We start from the raw sequence: 18,993 nt of genomic DNA, 5'->3' as shown, positions 1-18,993 counted from the left end.
TGTCATTTTTATAGTGATTTATCTTATCGTCCCTAAGGATTTATTTTCACAGCACTGACTACTGTTACTAACATGCTGGTCACATCCCCCTGATGAAACCTACAGCTGAAATTGCACCAATATATACATGATTAAAATAATGTATTTCTTTTTATATAATAGAAATTTAGGATCTAAAGAACAGCGGTTATTATTTCATAATTTCTATAAGAGCATGGCTCTGAAAATAGTTCTGGCTCTTATCTAAAAGAAATGTTCGTAAGCAATGACGTATTAGGTGTTATCACGTCATCGTTTCTATAGTAACATCTGCTTACAAAGAAACATACATGGGTGATACTGTGAATATTTTTTATAATTTAACTGCCACTGTTTTCTTTTACAGGATTCTTCAGAGGACTTTGCACTCAATATTTACTCTAGACAGAAATAAGGGGGGGTGGGGAGCAATATACAGTGAACTATTAAAAATTATAGATAAGAAAAAAAAAGACAACATTAACTATAAACGATAAACATGCGACGTGCAGGTCATTGCTAATTAAAAAAACGCATTCTTTGGCACACACTGTTATGAGAGAGTCATTCAAAAACGGACTATTTTGCTTTAGTTTGTCGCGGAAAATGACCGCGGGCAGAGCACGACGTCACTACCCCTCTGCACTGAGACTTATTTCCAAACGCCCATAAAGCAAGCGGCCTGCGCATGCGCACTATCAATAGGGGCGTCTGCTCTGTGAACAGGGAGTGGAGCTGAAATCTTTCTCTTCAGAAAACAGAAACACTGGTAAGTTTAGGCAACTAGCTGCATTTTTAGTATATTTATTCAGCCAGTCCCTAGCCTTCGATTGAATCTATCTGAGCTGAAAAAAGGTAAGTGTAAATGTTTAAACACAAATTTGAGGTTAGCCACTTTAACCCATATTCAGTACATTTAGAAGTTTTGAAGTGAAAGCTAAAGGGAGGCGTTAGCAAAACATGATTATTTTAACTACAAGCTGATAATAAACGATTCTGCAATCATTTGTGCTGAATTATTCACTTAGATCGATAAGTAAAAGATTTTCGAGACTCACAATGGCCAGAATACTCCGCATATTTAATCCTCACAGCAGCAGTCGCTAATGTTCGTATACTGACATTTACCCATCTGTGTCAAATCAGCTGCTTCAGCTCCAACTACTATCTGAGCTGAAACATCAAACTAATCAATTATTTTACTTTGAAACAAGTATTTTAGGAGTCAATATAACGAATATTAACATGATTAACAATATGTTGTTATAAACCAGCTGTCGTTGCGCACTATAGAACTGGGTAAAATATGAGCCAAGCATACTAGTTTTTTAATGCAATAATAAAAAAAAACAAAAACAAACAAGGACAATAAAAGAAATGACACTCCTACAAAGTCATTTATTCATTATGGTCAGGTTTTACAAGTGGATCTTGTAAATATACACCATGCACAGTCAGGACACAACACACATAAATTGATTTATTCCTAGTGACAATGTAAAGTAGCTGATCATTAACAACTAATAGCACCATGTTTTTGAGAATTGAGAGGAAATTCTTTAAACCTCAAGCAAACACTAGGAGAACATGTGAAATACCACAAGGTAACCTGAGTTTAGCAGCTCAGGAAGTTGAGGTAAACTTTCAGGCAGCATTTTGCACATAGAAGAGTCAGTGTTTTGTTTATATTTAATATGACACAGTCAATAGGCAGGTTGTCAGGTGGGTGTGTTATGCATATAAACAATTGCATCTTAATTTTGAATGATTTGCATCCAAAGGCACTGGAATATAACTGAAAGCTAAGGATTGCTAGTGCAACCTCTGTGTAAGCACCAGTACATGGAGATAAAACCTAAGTTGTGTGATTAAGGAAGATGATAAACTGTTTCAGTGTTGTGCAACTTCCCAAATTACTACACAACTCCTAGGGAGGTATAGGAGGTAGACTTTGGTTATTGAAACCAGAAGCTATGTAATATACTTATGAACTAAACATTTTCCATTAAACTATTAATTGCTGCATGTTGTTTCAAAGCTTCCTTCAATGGCGACGCAGTGTGTGACCAAAGTGGAACTCACAGTCTCCTGTGAAAACCTTTTGGACAAGGATGTGACCTCGAAGTCTGACCCCCTGTGTGTCCTGCTAATGAATTCATCAGGAAATCACTGGTTTGAGGTAGGTGTGTAAGACCTGGCATACTTCAAGGCCAAACATTAGGCAAACAGCACTGTTTATAACCAATTTATAACAAATGAAATGCTTTTGGCTTCTTAGGTGGGACGCACAGAGAAAATTCAAAATTGCCTGAATCCTAAATTTGCCAAGAGGTTCCTCATCGATTATCAATTTGAAATTGTACAGAAACTTAGATTTGGTATTTATGATATTGACAACAAAACCATTGATCTGAGCGACGATGACTTTCTTGGAGAGTTGGAGTGTACCTTGGGTCAGGTGAGAAAATCTCTGTTTACAGTTGATTTAGCATAAATGCCTAAATAATACTCCACTGCTTTGTAATTTTTGATTTTACATTGTCTATTCGTATCCATTTAACTCGGTTTCATTGACGTTTGTGTAGTTATGTATAGTTACTTTCACTTTCACTCAGGAAAAACATTAATTGAAGAATGCATGAACTAGGGTACTGATCTACAGTCTCTGTCTAAAAATTGTAAAGACTGGATTTGACTTATAGGAAACTTAAAACTCAAGCAATATAACATGTTTGTGCCCATGCCTGAGTGTAACCGACACCACAAGAGCTAGTGCTTGTGCTCAATTACGTGTGCCGTTAACTTATTAGCACAAATGTTTCCCTGGTTAATTTTGTTCAGGAAGAAAATTGAGGAGTACCACAGAGCGGTCACCTCAGTTGTTGAATTGTCATTATTCAGTAGGTTTAATAAAAATGAAGAGATGAAAAGTAATATATAAAGGAAACTTTTATAGGAAACTTGTAAAGTATTGTTATGTTTAACTCTATTTTCAGAGAAATGACTAAGGTGCTAACCTCCAAACACAATCCCCACCCCAGAGATAATTTAACTAACCGGTTGAGCTTCTCCCGTCAAATACATATTTGTCTCAAAAGAGTGTGTGTGTGTGTGTGTGTGTGTGTTTATATAAATACATATATTTTCTTTATCAAAACATTTTTCTGTTTTTTATTTTTTTTATTTATTTTTTATCTTTTTTTTTTTGTATTTGTTGTTTAAACACAGATTGTGTCCAGTGGAAAGCTGACCAGACCACTGATCTTGAAGAATAAAAGACCAGCAGGAAAAGGAACTATTACGGTAAATATTAGCTTATTATACTGCACTAATATGACATAAAGAAATCTATTATTGGTTGGTATTTGTATGTACATGCCATTGATGAACTTGTTTGATGACTCATGGTGTAATTAATTATGGTGTAGTTACTCACTGGTGTAAATAATAATGGAGGAACCTTTACGCTGCAGGTTGTTTTGCTATATTTTCTTGCTCATTATCTGATTCGGTTTCATTTGAGAAATTAAAGCAGTGTGTGTGTGTGTATCTTTGTCTGATCTGATCAATTGTGTTGTTCTTTTTCACCTCCTTAATTGCATCTGTTCAACTTCATATTTCATTATTTTTCATCCAGAAACCAGTTTTATACATTACCTTAAGGATGAAGTCTAACAAACATAATCTTTGTACACCATGTTACATGAGATGTATTTGTAAGAAAAGATTTTTAGTTTGAAATTTCATCTAATGTAATGTTAATTTGCAGAAATATAGTCTTGATCTGATGTGGCAGAAGGACAGCACTGCTGAAAACTGATGTGGGTTTTTACCCTATTGTTGGAAAGTTCAGATCCCACAAACCCTACAGCCATCCATAACCAGGAGTTTGGGATGGAATGTGTCTTCCAGTCAGAGATTTAAAAATGTGGCAATTGGCTTAACATGTCTCCGAGCAAGCATTTAAAAGCCTTTAGAGCCCTTCCTAGAGTTGAGTAGTAACTACGAACTGGCAAATGACCAAATTGGGAATAAAACGAGAGACTAGAATACTAGGTTATGTTGCAGGATTTGTAGAGACCAGGCAGTTTTATCTCAAGGTTTGCGCTTATCTTGTTTTTCTTCTGTTGAAAATGTTTTGGTTCAAGATCATTGCAGAGGAAATCAAGGATAATAGGGTGGTGAATTTTGAAGTTGAGGCCAGAAAACTGGATAAAAAGGTAAGATATAACTTTAATGCTTTAACTTTAAACATTTTAATCTTTAATAAAAAAAAAAAAATTGCATTAGAGTGAAGGCTAATTATTAAAATGTATTTCATTATTTAAATTCTAAAGTTTCAGGAATAATAAATTCACTCTTGAATCCAGAAAGATGGCCTAATGTATATATGTTTTATTGGCATAGAGGCTTTTTAAATGTTATGTGAAATTGTATCACAGCATGTATTTTCTATTAAAGTGAAGTTAATTTTCATTTTTATCAACAAAGCTGTAAAAGTTTTATGATTAAAAAAAAAATTTATGTTTGCAGGATTTCTTTGGAAAATCTGACCCCTACCTGGAATTCTTCAGGCAATCGGACTCAGGGTGGCAGCTTGCCCACAGAACCGAGGTATAATTCGCTGCAGGAAATGGAAAAAAACGGCCTTTTACATTGACTGAGCACTTTTTTAGAAACACTAAACTAATACTGGGTAGGGCCTCCTTTTGCTCTCAAAATAGCCTAATTTGTGGTGTGGATTCTAAATGCTAAATGTTTCTAAATGAAACATTAATTTTAGATTCAGATCTATGTTGACATTATTTCATCAAACAAAATGGCAAATATTTAAAGTGTGCTTTTATCCCATGATTCTCTCATTTTATTACATTCCAAACATGTTCTATTCGATTCAGATCTTGTGACTGATAAGGCCTTTGGAGAACCCTGAACTGATTGTGATGTTCACAAAACCGATTTGAGATTACATTTGATTTGTGACATGGTGCATTAACATACTGAAAGTAGCCATTAGATGATGCAGTTAACTGTACATTGTGGTCATGAAAAGATGCACATAACCAGCGAAAATTTAAATAGAATACTGGATTCAAGTAGTAATTTATTAATATTAATGGTGAAAAGAAAACATTCCCTACACCATTACACTAATTCATTCAGAGTGAACTATTGATCCAAGACAGGGTCAGAATTCGGTCCCCACTGTATGAATCCAAAGACCCAACCTACTATCTGTGCCTCAGCAGAAATCCATAATCATCAGAACAAAATGTGCATTCTGAGGTGCTTTTCTGCTCACCACAGTTGTACAGAATGATTGTCTGAGTTACTTTAGCTTTATTGTCAACTAAACATTCACATTTATTTCAGTGACAGTACGCATATAGTTTAATTATGATTTTATATACTGTATATATATAATATAATTAGTATCTGGATACTTGCTAAATAAATTTTCTGGTGACTAAAGAAGACGAATCTAACTTTCATTGTGTTATCCTAGGTGGTAAAGAATAACCTTAACCCTTGCTGGAGACCATTTAAAATCCCTCTGCGGTCTCTCTGTGGAGGAGATATGGAGAAACCCATCAAGGTAGTGTATCCTTACATTAGCCAAAGACCATAATGTATTTTGTTCAGACATTTTAATTGGATTTAATGCACTTATTCTGGTTTGTTCTGGTTGGTTATAAACTTTGAACTCATTAAATTAATGAATGTATGCATGCAGTTGTTAATAATTCAGATGTTTATTATTTGTCCGGTAATACTTTGTTGTTTTTCTTTGTTTATTTCCAAACGTCTCAAAAAGGAAAGACGCCTGTGATAAAGTGGTTGTTCAGTTGAGTTTAAATATATCACATGCAATAAATTTTATGTTCTTAAATGTTTCCACTAGAGTAGTGCAGTTATTTCATTTTTCTTGCATTGATATTTTAACACTGTCCTGAATTGGTGTGCTTTATTTTATTAATTCAGTTGGTTTATACACCCAACACGTTTCCAGTTCTCATTGGGTATTCATATTGGATATCTGTATACTGTGCTTAATATGGTGCCTTTTTTTATTATAATTTCAAATCATGTATCATATGTTATTAAATATATACATTACATTGCTGATTTCATAACTAATATTACCCTGTCTTGTGCTACTGTTTATACTCCTGTAAAAATTGTCCTGCTGTTGCTTATTAAGCATCATAATTAATTTTCAATCCATAACTACTTGTATACATCATAGAAAGAATCATAGATATTTGTCTATCTATGGTTCTTAGTTTGGTGCTGATGCATGCCTTCTTATTGTCTGGCTTACTGTTTCAGTGTGAAGTGAGAGTGAGATTTAGATGGTCACACTGTTACTTTGATTTCTCTATAGGTGGAATGTTATGACTATGACAACGACGGGTCACATGACCTTATTGGGATTTTCGAGACCAATATGAAACGCCTACAGGAAGCTACACGCATGTCTCCGGTAAAAGCATCCTTGAAAATGCTTTCACCTTCGCAGATGTTAAATATGATTATGTTCCCTTTCTGATTGTCAAACCGGATGTGTCTTGCCCTACAGGCAGAGTTTGACTGTGTGAACATAAAGAAACAACAGAAGAAGAAGAACTATAAGAACTCTGGTGTTGTGAGTGTAAAACTCTGCCAGGTATTGTATCTGTCGTCTCTGCTTCTTCTTAAACTAGCTGCTTTTATTCACAGTATTTATGCACTGCTGTTGCTGTGTTTTAAATGTATTTTCACTATTGTATTAAAATAGTTTCCACATTTATGGCTTAGGTTGTGAAGGAGTACACATTTTTGGATTATATCATGGGTGGCTGCCAGATTAATTTCATTGTAAGTCTGTTTCAGTCATAAATAAAGACTTTTATTGGAATATAGCAAGTTTGGATCTTAACTATCAGGCTAGCGCCTCTCATGCGTTCTCTGCTGCAGGTTGGAGTGGACTTCACAGGGTCAAATGGTGATCCAAAGTCTCCTGACTCTTTGCATTACATCAGTCCCAATGGGGTCAATGAGTACCTTTCTGCTATCTGGTCTGTTGGCTTGGTAATTCAGGATTATGACAGGTAAATTGCAAGAATGAAATCTAATACATTGAAACAATTTTAGTTCTCACAACAACACATCTGGGATCTTGTTTATCACCAATGCATACAAAAGATACTGACTTATATAGTTCAGTAGGTTGTGAGTCTTGCTGGGTGAACAATTCACACATTTTCACAATAACACTGGTACAGAGCTAAAACAAAAAGCACAATTAAAGCAACTTTTTTTGATAGAAAACATAGTACTAATATAATATAATATCATTTTCCATCCCCAAAATCAAGTGCAAATTTCATTAAAAATTATTGTTGAGTATTGATGTTTTGTATTTTATTTAAAGAATGCTGTCTTTTTTTTTTTCAGTGACAAATTGTTCCCAGCTTTTGGGTTTGGAGCACAGGTCCCCCCAAATTGGCAGGTCAATATGAAAATATTCTCATTTTAGCCATCTTAATAAAGGTAATCAAATATTAACACATTATGAATAATTTGTTTTACAGGTGTCTCATGAGTTTCCACTTAACTTCAACCCAGCTAATCCATTCTGTGTTGGTACGTAATAGAAATAATTCTTACATAGATATCAGGAAAATAAACTGTAGATATAGAGAAATAAAGCAGAAGGGAAAATGGTAGATAATGATGATGATGTTTGGTGTATGTGTGTGATGTTACTACTGTAGGAGTAGAGGGCATGGTGGAGGCTTACAGGTTGTGTCTACCCCAGGTCAAACTGTATGGGCCAACAAATTTTGCTCCCATTATCAGACATGTGAGCAACTTTGCCCAGCAGGCAAAACAGCAGAACACAGCTAATGTGAGTATCAATTCAGAACATCTACAGCTCCTAATTCATTTTAAAAGCACTTTTCACATTTAAATGAAAATCTCGTGCACAAATCCAGTACGTCATGATATCATAATAGTTATTATGTCAGACTCAGATTCAGTAAAACAAACTCATCATGCACCATCATGCGTAACTTGGTGACTTCATTACATACAAGATTCTTCACTGTATGAATTGATACTGGGTAGGGTAGGGTGTGAGCGTGTGGGTAGGGTAGGGTGTGAGGAGCGTGTGGGTAGGGTAGGGTGTGAACGTGTGGGTAGGGTAGGGTGTAAGCGTGTGGGTAGGGTAGGGTATAAGCGTGTGGGTAGGGTAGGGTATGAGCGTGTGGGTAGGGTAGGGTGTGAGCGTGTGGGTAGGGTAGGGTGTGAGCGTGTGGGTAGGGTAGGGTGTGAGCGTGTGGGTAGGGTAGGGTATGAGCGTGTGGTAGGGCTGTGCGATAAATCGATTTTATCGATTAACTCAAATGTGTAGTTTACATCGATCAGTTTTAATAAAAATCGGTTTTCTCTTTAATGTCCGCCGACGCTTCCCTCTGGGCTCCCATACTTTCGAATGAACTCAGCCCCCCCCCCCCCCCCCCCCCCCCCCCGCGCGTTTGCCATAGAGATACACAAACAACATGGCAGCGAGCAGAGAAGAACTTGTTCCCAAATAATGTTAAGCAGCCGCACTTTGTTTAGTGTTGCGCGTCTAATCGTACACTTACGGTATGGGTGGTGGAAGCGACCAAAATACATGTAAAGACGCTTCAAAACGGCGTTTCCGCTAAGAAACAAAAAAATCTGATTATTTAAATCACCATATTCAAACACTCATAAATTTTACTGTGGAGTCTTTAAGAAAAGTAAAAGCAAAATTAGTCCAAGCATCACTGCATTTTTAACCACGTTCCACATTCAAACACTCATAAAACATTTTTCTTTATAAGTTTGCTCAATCTTTCAAATACTTCTTATTTACAGTGTCCCTGTCTATTACTCTCTTAAATTTGATCTCATTTTAATGTGGAGTTTTGGAGAAAAGTAAAGGCAAAATCACTTAAAACCTCAGGTGCATTTTTAATCACGTTCCACATTTAAACACAAATAAAACATTTTTCTTTGTAGGTTTGCTCATTTTATGTTATGTTACATTCTATTTTCACAATTTACTATGGCAGGGCCGCCATCTCGTATTTTTGGCTTCTTGTTTCTGATTGCACTTTAACCCAAAGTGGGTTATAATCCCAGAAGGGTAAATAAACTTTATTTAATAAAGTTAAAACTTAAAAAAAAATGTTTTGTCATTTGCAGATTGATTTTAAGCAGGGGGGAAAAAAATCGATATTAATCGCAAATCGGATTTTTTGTGAAAATTATATTTTTTTTTAGGCCATATCGCCCAGCCCTAGCGTGTGGGTAGGGCAGGGTATGAGTGTGTGGGTAGGGCAGGGTATGAGCGTGTGGGTAGGGTATGAGGTGAGTGTGTGGGTAGGGTATGAGGTGAGTGTGTGGGTAAGGTATGAGGTGAGTGTGTGGGTAGGGTATAAGGTGAGTGTGTGGGAAGGGTATGAGGTGAGTGTGTGGGTAGGGTATAAGGTGAGTGTGTGGGTAGGGTATAAGGTGAGTGTGTGGGTAGGGTATAAGGTGAGTGTGTGGGTAGGGTATAAGGTGAGTGTGTGGGTAGGGTAGGGTATGAGGTGAGTGTGTGGGTAGGGTAGGGTATGAGGTGAGTGTGTGGGTAGGGTAGGGTATGAGGTGAGTGTGTGGGTAGGGTAGGGTATGAGGTGAGTGGGTAGGGTAGGGTATAAGGTGAGTGTGTGGGTAGGGTAGGGTATGAGGTGAGTGTGTGGGTAGGGTAGGGTATGAGGTGAGTGTGTGGGTAGGGTAGGGTATCTGGTGAGTGTGTGGGTAGGGTAGGGTATCTGGTGAGTGTGTGGGTAGGGTAGGGTATGAGGTGAGTGTGTGGGTAGGGTAGGGTATGAGGTGAGTGTGTGGGTAGGGTAGGGTATGAGGTGAGTGTGTGGGTAGGGTAGGGTATGAGGTGAGTGTGTGGGTAGGGTAGGGTATAAGGTGAGTGTGTGGGTAGGGTAGGGTATAAGGTGAGTGTGTGGGTAGGGTAGGGTATGAGGTGAGTGTGTGGGTAGGGTAGGGTATGAGGTGAGTGTGTGGGTAGGGTAGGATATGAGTGTCTGAGTAGTGTATGTGAGTGTTTAAGGAAGAAATTGGTCAACCGCTCTCTCGCTTTATCTTGAACTTTATAATAATTATAATAATAATAAAAAGAAGAAAAATATTTAATGAATTACATTAGTCTTGTTGCAGAGGAGCTGTAAAACGTTACATATTCCATGCTTTTCTTTTGTGGAAAACTTTACCTTTGACTGCTATGAAAATTAATTCCAAATAAATATTACTGATTTAATTACAGAACACTACTATTTCAGCAGAGTGTGAGAGTAGTAAGGGAGTAATGTGTGATTGTGAGAGTAGTGGGATAGTAGTGTGTGATTGTGTGGGTAGTGTATGAGAGTAGTGCATGTTTGTGTGGGTAGTGGGAGAGTAGTGTGTGATTATGAGAGTAGAGTGATTATGAGAGTGGTGTATGCGAATAGTATGTGATTGTGTGGGTAGTGGGAAAGTAGTGTATGATTTGTGAGAGTAGTGTGTGATTTATGAGAGTAGTGTATGAGAATAGTATGTGATTGTGTGGGTAGTGGGAGAGTAGTGTATGAGATTAGTGTGTGACTATGAGAGTAGTGTGTGATTTGTGTGGGTAGTGTATGAGAGTAGTATGTAATTGTGTGGGTAGTGGGAGAGTAGTGTATGATTTATGAGAGTAGTGTGTAATTTGTGTGGGTAGTGGGAGAGTAGTGTATGAGATTAGTGTGTGACTATGAGAGTAGTGTATGAGAATAGTATGTGATTGTGTGGGTAGTGGGAGAGTAGTGTATGAGAGTAGTGTGTGATTATGAGAGTAGTGTATGAGAATAGTATGTGATTGTGTGGGTAGTGGGAGAGTAGTGTATGAGAGTAGTGTGTGATTATGAGAGTAGTGTATGAGAATAGTATGTGATTGTGTGGGTAGTGGGAGAGTAGTGTATGAGAGTAGTGTGTGATTATGAGAGTAGTGTATGAGAATAGTATGTGATTGTGTGGGTAGTGGGAGAGTAGTGTATGAGAGTAGTGTGTGATTATGAGAGTAGTGTATGAGAATAGTATGTGATTGTGTGGGTAGTGGGAGAGTAGTGTATGAGATTAGTGTGTGACTATGAGAGTAGTGTGTGATTGTGTGGGTAGTGTATGAGAGTAGTATGTGATTGTGTGGGTAGTGGGAGAGTAGTGTATGAGATTAGTGTGTGATTATGAGAGTAGTGTGTGATTATGAGAGTAGTGTATGAGAATAGTATGTGATTGTGTGGGTAGTGGGAGAGTAGTGTATGAGAGTAGTGTGTGATTATGAGAGTAGTGTATGAGAATAGTATGTGATTGTGTGGGTAGTGGGAGAGTAGTGTATGAGAGTAGTGTGTGACTATGAGAGTAGTGTGTGATTGTGTGGGTAGTGTATGAGAGTAGTATGAGATTAGTGTGTGACTGAGAGTAGTGTGTGATTGTGTGGGTAGTGTATGAGAGTAGTATGAGATTAGTGTGTGACTATGAGAGTAGTGTGTGATTTGTGTGGGTAGTGTATGAGAGTAGTAGGTGAGTTTTTAAGGAATAAATTAGTCACAGCAAACGCTCTATTACTTGATCTTGAACTTTATAATAATTAAAATTATAATAATAAGAAAAATATTCAATGAATAACATAAAAATGCGTCTTGTTGCACTGTGAGCTGTAAAGTGTTACATATTCCATGCTTTTCTGTTGTGGAAAGCTTTTACTTTGACTGCTATGAAAATTCATTCCAAGAAAATATTAATGATTAAATTACAGAACACTACTATTTCAGCACGGAAAGTTTTTTTTGTTAGCTTTAGATTATGTGTAGTGTCTGCAATAGAAATCTAATTTCTGTTATTAGCCTAAGAGTATGTGGCATGTCTGTGATAGAAATCTTATTATACAGTTCTTTACTGTCATACATTAAATCAGAGTAAACTTTTTCTGTTTTAAATCAATGAATATTAAAATGTTTTGCATTTGTTAAATGTCAATCAAGCGAGGGAGAATTTTTATGTATTTTTATTATCACTTTCATCAAAGTCAGAAGTATACATACACTTCATTAGTATTTGGTGGAATTGCCCCGAAACTGTTTCACTTGGGCCTTTGTTGTCCTTAAGCCACTTTGTAACTAATTTGGAGGTATGCTTGTGTCATTGTCCATTTGGAAGACCCATTTGCACCCAAGCTTTAACTTTCTGGCTGATGTCTTCAGATGTTGCTTTAATATATCCACATAATTTTCTTTTCTCATGATGCCATCTATTTTGTGAAGTGCACCAGTCCCTTCTGCAGCAAAGCAGTCCCACAACATTATACCACCACCACGGTGTTCTGAGGCTTCAAAGCTTCGCCCTTTTTCCTCCAAATATACTGTTTATCATTACGGCCGAACAGTTAAATATTTGTTTCGTCAGACCACAGGACATGTCTCCAGAAATTAAGATTTTTTCCCTCATGTGAAGTTGCAAACTGTAGTCTGGATTTTTTATGGTGGTTTTGACGTAATGACTTTCTCCACTCAGAGTTACCTTTCAGCTCATGGCGGTACAGTATTCGTTTTACTGTGGATAATGACACTGTCTTATCAGCCAGCATCTTCACAAGATCTTTTGCTGTTGTCCTGGGATTGATTTGCACATTTTGCAACAAAAAACTTTCCTCTCTGGGACTCAGAATCCATCTCCTTCCTGAGCGGTATGATGGTTGTACATTCCCATGTTTTTTATACTTGCGTATTATTGTCTGAACGGATGAATGTGGGACCTTCAGGCATCTCTAAATTGCACCTAAGGATGAGCCATACTTGTGGAGGTCAACGATTCTTTTTCTGATGTCTTGGTGGATTTCTCTTGATTTTCCCATGATGTCAAAGAAAGAGGCTCGGTGTTTGAGCTGTGCCTTTATATGCATCCACAGGTGTGTCACCAATTAACTCCAATGGAATCAATTAACCTATCAGAGGCTTCTTAAGCTCAGAATGGAATCATCTGGAGTTTTTTGTTTAAAGGCACGATAAACTTAGTGTATTTATACTTCTGACTTGATGAAGGTGATGATAAAAATACATAAAAATTCTCCCTTGCTTGATTCTGACATTTAACAAATGCAAAAAAATATGTTAATATTTATTGATTTAAAACAGAAAAAGTTTACTCTAATTTAATGTATGACAGTAAAGAAATAAGTTTTTTTTTTTCTGAAGTGTATGTAAATATCTGGTTTCAACTGTAGCTACATGCATGTTATGGAATGTTTAAGACAGAATTTTTTTCTTAATTTCATGCTTTGGTAAGTCATTCCTCACCACCAGCTGTTACTATAGAAATAGGAAGGTATTAAAACTAACATTTAAAATATTCATGTTAATGTTAAAGCCGAAAGTTGCTGTGCTGTTAATAATGCGATTGTATTTGAATTTTCTACTGTGCAGTTATGCAAATAAAATTTTAATAATGAAACCAAATACAGTCATATTAAAAAATTAGATATTGGAACTGAATTGAACATTTCATCATTGTATTCCATGAACATAATATAAATCCTTGAATTTTACAGAGTTTTGCATTTATTCTCTCTGTGATTTCTTTGTGAGACAGCAATACTTTGTTCTGCTCATTATCACGGACGGCGTGATCACAGACATGGATCAGACCCGAGCTGCCATCGTAGCTGCTTCCCATTTACCCATGTCCATCATAATTGTGGGCGTGGGCGGGGCTGACTTCACTGATATGGAGATCCTGGATGGTGACGATGGACTTTTGAAATCTCCATCTGGAGAGCCAGCCATACGGGACATTGTGCAGTTTGTGCCTTACAGAAAGTTCCAGAATGTAAGTTAACTTGGAGTTCTGACAGCTGGATTGGTCTGGCCGTATGCCTGTCCTGCATTAGCATGTTATGCATTAGTGCATTGCTTTCAAAACAAAACCAATCTCTTGAACCATTTTCCCTCTGATTTTCAGTGTACCTTCAATTGGAGATAGTACATAGAAAATAAACCTGACATTGCATATGAATTTTAGTAACTTAGTATTATGTAAATCTATTTACATAATGCTCTCTTCACTGTGTGGTTTGCTTTGCCAGCTTTTTCCTTTTTTCCATCTCATTTCAGGCTCCCCGGGAAGCACTTGCCCAGTGTGTATTGGCAGAGTTGCCTCAACAACTTGTGTCCTACTTCACATTTAAAAAACTACATCCTCCCCTTGATCCAACCCCTTCATAGACATGTAGGGCCATTGTAGGCTTCTTCATTGAACTCTCTGCTGACTAAACCTTGCTTTTCTATGCACTATAAGTGGAGAAATGCAAAATGTACCATTAAATAATGATTTAAGGCCTCACATATCTTGGTGCCTACAATGACTTTCTCTCCTTATGAGCACTAGCTTTCTAATCATGCTATTTACACATTTAACACCACTTTCTCATTTTCTCTCTGTCTCTGTGTGTTTGCAGGGTCCTAAAGAGGCATTGGCACAAAGTGTTCTGGCAGAGGTTCCTGGTCAGGTTGTTAATTTCTTCAACATGCTAAAGCTCAGCCCTCTTAATTCAAGTACCCCTGTAGCTAATTCTGCTGAGCAAAAATTAAGCTAAATGCTTCATGCTGCTTTTGCATCAACCAGTAAGAGACCTCATCAGCTACAGTCCATGCTTCAGTCCTGTACAGCATGCTGGACTCTTGCTAAATGAGTTACTCTAAGAATGTATATTATTAGATCTACAGTCTATGCTAACTTAGCATTTAAAAGAGCAGCTCCTTACACATTATCTGGTGTAATGCATTTTAATATCTATTGGTAACAGGTGTTTATATTAATTGGATAGTCCAAGTCCTAGATTTACTAAAAAACTAAAAGTATACTCCATGCTTAATGGAAATCAATGGTAGTTGCAAGCAGTGCAATTTGAAAAGAACAGACTGCACAATACATACAAATTACCACTCCAAAATGGATCTGAATGACTTTCCTACTTTTTGAAGCATTTTATTTTAGGAAAGCAAATAAAAACTGTGGAAAGATTCGTCCCTGCTGCAGAAAAAAGATTTGGAAATTATTATTTTTTTTTCTCTCTCCTCAATTTCTCAATTATACCAGATGATAACTTTCTACCACTACAAGCACATGAAAACAATAGTTAAGTGTGCTTTCAGTCAGGTTAATGAACACAATGGAAGTTTGTTTAAAACAGAATATGTTTTGGCAGCAATCAAATGCTCTGAGTTGCTCTTTAATGAACCAGACACAGAATCAGTAGTATCCTGTAACCAAGGTAATGTTCACATTACAGAATTGAAGTGTCCCAAGTGCTACTTTTGCGTAAATGTGACACAGAAATTTGTGTAACCCAAAAGACAGATGTTTTTACTCTGATTTGGTTACATTTTGTTTTCAGGTATGTGCTGCAGTTTGCTATTCCTAGTTTACACCCTTGCATACAAATGCAAATGTGAACTGAAAGGAAAAAGAAAAATCTGATTTGAGGACTAAAATTCCTAATGTGAACAAAGCCTAAGCACATGTTTACACATACTGGTTTAAATGTGTATATATTTTTTAAATCTATTTTTGGTTACCTTGAATACTGTTTTCTGCCTTATACATCAGGTTGCAGCAATGCTACAACAATTATTATTCAAACTGGGTATATTTTTTATATTTTATAAATTAATTTAGAAGATTTTCTTTATTTTGTAAAAGTTTACAAAATTGCTTTAATGAAAAAATACTTTAATTGTTAAATGTTGCTTTTAAATAGTTAGACTAACCAAGTGCCATAATGTTAATCTCACAGTTTGCTGTAATTGTTTATAGCATGTGATTGGGCATAGAGTGGCATAATTGGCAGTGTTGCCCCCTCACAACAGGATTCCTGGTTTGATTCTATGTTTAGGTTAATATTTGTTTGTCTGCTGGGTTTGTTCCAGTTTCTTTTTAACGACCAACAGATATACCACTATGTCAATTGGCTTTGCTTATTTGCCTCTAGATACAAATGAGTGTAACTGTTGATTACTCTTAAAAAATAATTTTTGCACTTTCTCATTTTGACTTTACAGTGCAAGGAATTATTAGATTTCAAATGGGTCGTATTTGTCTTTGGATGGTCACTTGGTAAAACAAGGTTTGACAATTATGCCTGTATTCCAATTTAATGACTGGCAATCTTTAACCGATTTTAAAGGATTTAGGATTTTTTGAATAAGCCATATAGTGACTCTAAGCCATATTACAGTATTAATGAACTGATACCAGTTTTAATAATCGCTATTTAAATTTAACTATGCATACCTCCATGTTAAGTTGTGATTCAACATTTTTCAATCACTTTGTTCAGATATTTAAGTCGGGTTTTTTGAGTTGTTTAATTTTTTTAAAACATGGAGTTTGGTCTAAAAAAATGTCAAAGCAATTGTTAGAAAACAATAATGCAAATTCTGGTTGATTTTGATTGATGCAAAAAAATGGCCAACACTGAGAGAATTTATTTACACAGATGTGTGACTTTATCTGTTGTGTTGCTTCATTATATGTTGCTTGCATTTTGTACCTGACTGTCTCACTGTGTATGGAAACTGTGTATGTTTTAGTTTAATGTCAAATTAAGAATCCATATTAGATTAACATAATATTAAGCTTATATCAACACATTTTATTGCTTCTCTTAATTTTTGAGTTTGTTTTGCTGCATGTAATTTGGTTAATGCCTAAATCTGTGTTCTGTCCTAAATTCCATTAAGATATTTCCAATCTCAGGAGTGATTGAACTGGAATGGTGCCAACTATATTGTTATTGCACAATGCTGTTATTCCACCACAGACATAACCAGAATGTACATGACTGTTTGAACAGAAATACTCTATGCATGTGTTGTGATCAATGCATAAACTGTTAAATGTATGTTGTCTGTTGTTTTTTTGTTGGATGCATGATAATAATAATCAGAATGAAAAAAAGCTTTATTTCCAAGTATGTTTGCACTTACAAGGAATTATTTTTTGCTGACAGAAGCTTTCAATTTCACATAAAAAGAAATCCTAAATAAAATAGAAATAGCACGTTATTGTCGTTATTGGCTCGCTCATTAGGGATAAACTTATGAGGGATAAACTTTTAGGCACTATCATATAAAAATATATAACCTATTTATTTCTTCAAAGCTGATTTGAGACAATAGCCATTGTTAAAAGTGCAATACAAATAAAACTGAATTTAATTAAATATTATCCACTAAACAAAAAGTGGAAAATGACTCGGAAGTCGGAAGCTCCGGCCAATCAAGCAAAGGTGAAAATATATTCATTTTACTACGCTTCAGATGAAACCCATGTTCCTTATACAGAATCCCCTATAATAATACATTATCTGCTTATTGCATTAAACGTCTCAAATCATTTCACTGATTTTGCAGTCGTTTGCTAATGTTGAAACAATAAGAGACTGAATGAATAGAGCTCCAAATCCAGCACATTTTGTAGTACTGTATTGTTGACTATTCACTATAATAGAGGTTATCAGACTTGTTTCCAGACATGACTTTAACTGTGAATACATTTAACACACCCCTTAGATTTACTTCATAATACCCATAGTAAAATATAGAATTATATCACGCATATCATCATAGAATCATCATTTATTGGGGCCACAGAAAAAAAATTTACCATCCTAAATTAATCACTTGTAGTGCACATTAGACTCCTAACATAACATGTGCATGCTGCTTCTGATTGAAGATTTGTGTTAATGCATGGCTGCAGTCTGTGTTGTACATATAATTATTACACATAAATTTCTCTTTAAAACTTAACATGTACAAAACTGCATTTTGCTTCAGAGCAGACCAGACTGTTAAGAGCTTATAAAAAGTGGCAGCATTGAGACAGCAAAGACATTCAAACTCACCGATAAGGAAGAAACGTACCGGATGCAGAAGTAATAAAGATGTTACCTTTTTTCTTTTTAAATCATTGAATTATTTTGAATACTAGTTACCATAAAGTGTACAATAGTTCTCATGGTTACTAAGGTTAGTAAGTATGTTGGTCTGTGTTATTGGTGAGTACTTTAACTTATACCAAAAATGAAAAAAAAAAAGTCTTGTTTTTCCTACTGACATCAATATCACAAAAATAACAGATATAAACTCAGTAACAGTAATGGTTTTTTTTTTTTTTTGAGAGAATGTGGCTTGTGGTCTTGCAGCTTATCACTTTCTCACTGTTGAGCACATTCGGTTAGTGTATCTTTCAGGGGAACATTTTTTGGTAGCTAGACTGATGGACTGAATTTCACTCCAGTTTTAGGAGATTTATTGAACAGCAAAACAGCAGAACGTGCCAAAATAAAAACATAAATCATCCATAATGTGGTGGTTACAGCAGTTCACAAAAGCACACAAAACCCCAAACCTGCTAAATCAGATTTTTTTTGCCATGGACAAATTCTGGTAGACATGCAAATTTTATAAAACATATCCTATTGCCTCATTATGCAGTATTGCTCATAATTCCAAAACACAGGCATATGGGAATGGAAAAAAAAAACAGAAAAAACCCCTTATGAGAGATACTACATCAGGGACCGTGACGTCGCCCGGTATGGCGCAGCCGGGGCCCCACCCTGGAGCCAGGCCCGGGGTTGGGGCTCGTATGCGAGCGCCTGGTGGCCTGGCCTTCCCCCACAGGGTCCGGCCGGGCTCAGCCCGAAGGAGCGACGTGGGGCCGCCTTCCAGTGGGCTCACCACCTGCAGGAGGGACCGTAAGGGGCCGGTGCTAAGAGGATCGGGCAGCAGTCGAAGGTGGAGGCCTCGACAACCCGATCCCTGGACACGGAAGCTAGCTCTAGGGACGTGGAATGTCACCTCGCTGGCGGGGAAGGAGCCTGAGATTGTG

General features: G+C 36.5%; 1 protein-coding gene and 1 long non-coding RNA gene across 5 annotated transcripts; both read left to right on the top strand.

The window, feature by feature from the left end:
* The first annotated feature begins 634 nt into the window (after positions 1-634).
* On the top strand, positions 635-16,999 carry cpne3 (copine III). 4 transcript variants are annotated; one of them, XM_083551521.1, is made up of 17 exons: positions 635-787; positions 2,057-2,197; positions 2,297-2,476; positions 3,247-3,321; positions 4,167-4,238; positions 4,552-4,632; positions 5,525-5,614; positions 6,404-6,502; positions 6,599-6,685; positions 6,817-6,876; positions 6,976-7,109; positions 7,456-7,510; positions 7,593-7,644; positions 7,776-7,909; positions 13,690-13,926; positions 14,211-14,325; positions 14,555-16,999. In XM_083551521.1, exons 2-16 carry the CDS (start codon positions 2,066-2,068, stop codon positions 14,319-14,321), a joined length of 1,599 nt encoding a protein of 532 aa, XP_083407647.1. In that variant the 5' UTR covers positions 635-787; positions 2,057-2,065; the 3' UTR covers positions 14,322-14,325; positions 14,555-16,999. The 4 variants fall into 4 exon arrangements, with proteins under 4 accessions (XP_083407647.1, XP_083407645.1, XP_083407644.1 ...); XM_083551520.1 differs by having other exon boundaries at positions 710-873; XM_083551519.1 differs by lacking the exon at positions 14,211-14,325.
* Positions 10,113-11,503, top strand: LOC310732213. Its single transcript, XR_014535392.1, has 3 exons — positions 10,113-10,509; positions 10,647-10,699; positions 10,870-11,503. It is a non-coding gene; the product is annotated as an uncharacterized lncRNA (long non-coding RNA).
* Positions 17,000-18,993: the final 1,994 nt, after the last annotated feature.

This window comes from Silurus aristotelis (genome assembly GCF_946808225.1).
Source record: "Silurus aristotelis genome assembly, chromosome: 1".
NCBI lineage: Eukaryota > Metazoa > Chordata > Actinopteri > Siluriformes > Siluridae > Silurus > Silurus aristotelis.
This window is presented reverse-complemented; position numbering and strand designations above follow the sequence as displayed.

What these genes read in the sequence shown, in the direction of transcription:
- cpne3 (XM_083551519.1), top strand. Translation starts at nt 2,066, where the DNA reads ATGGCGACGCAGTGTGTGACCAAAGTGGAACTCACAGTCTCCTGTGAA. An exon ending in CAGGAAAAGGAACTATTACG is followed by an intron (nt 3,322 to 4,166) that starts GTAAATATTAGC and finishes TTTTGGTTCAAG; the next exon opens with ATCATTGCAGAGGAAATCAA. An exon ending in GTAATTCAGGATTATGACAG is followed by an intron (nt 7,110 to 7,455) that starts GTAAATTGCAAG and finishes TTTTTTTTTCAG; the next exon opens with TGACAAATTGTTCCCAGCTT.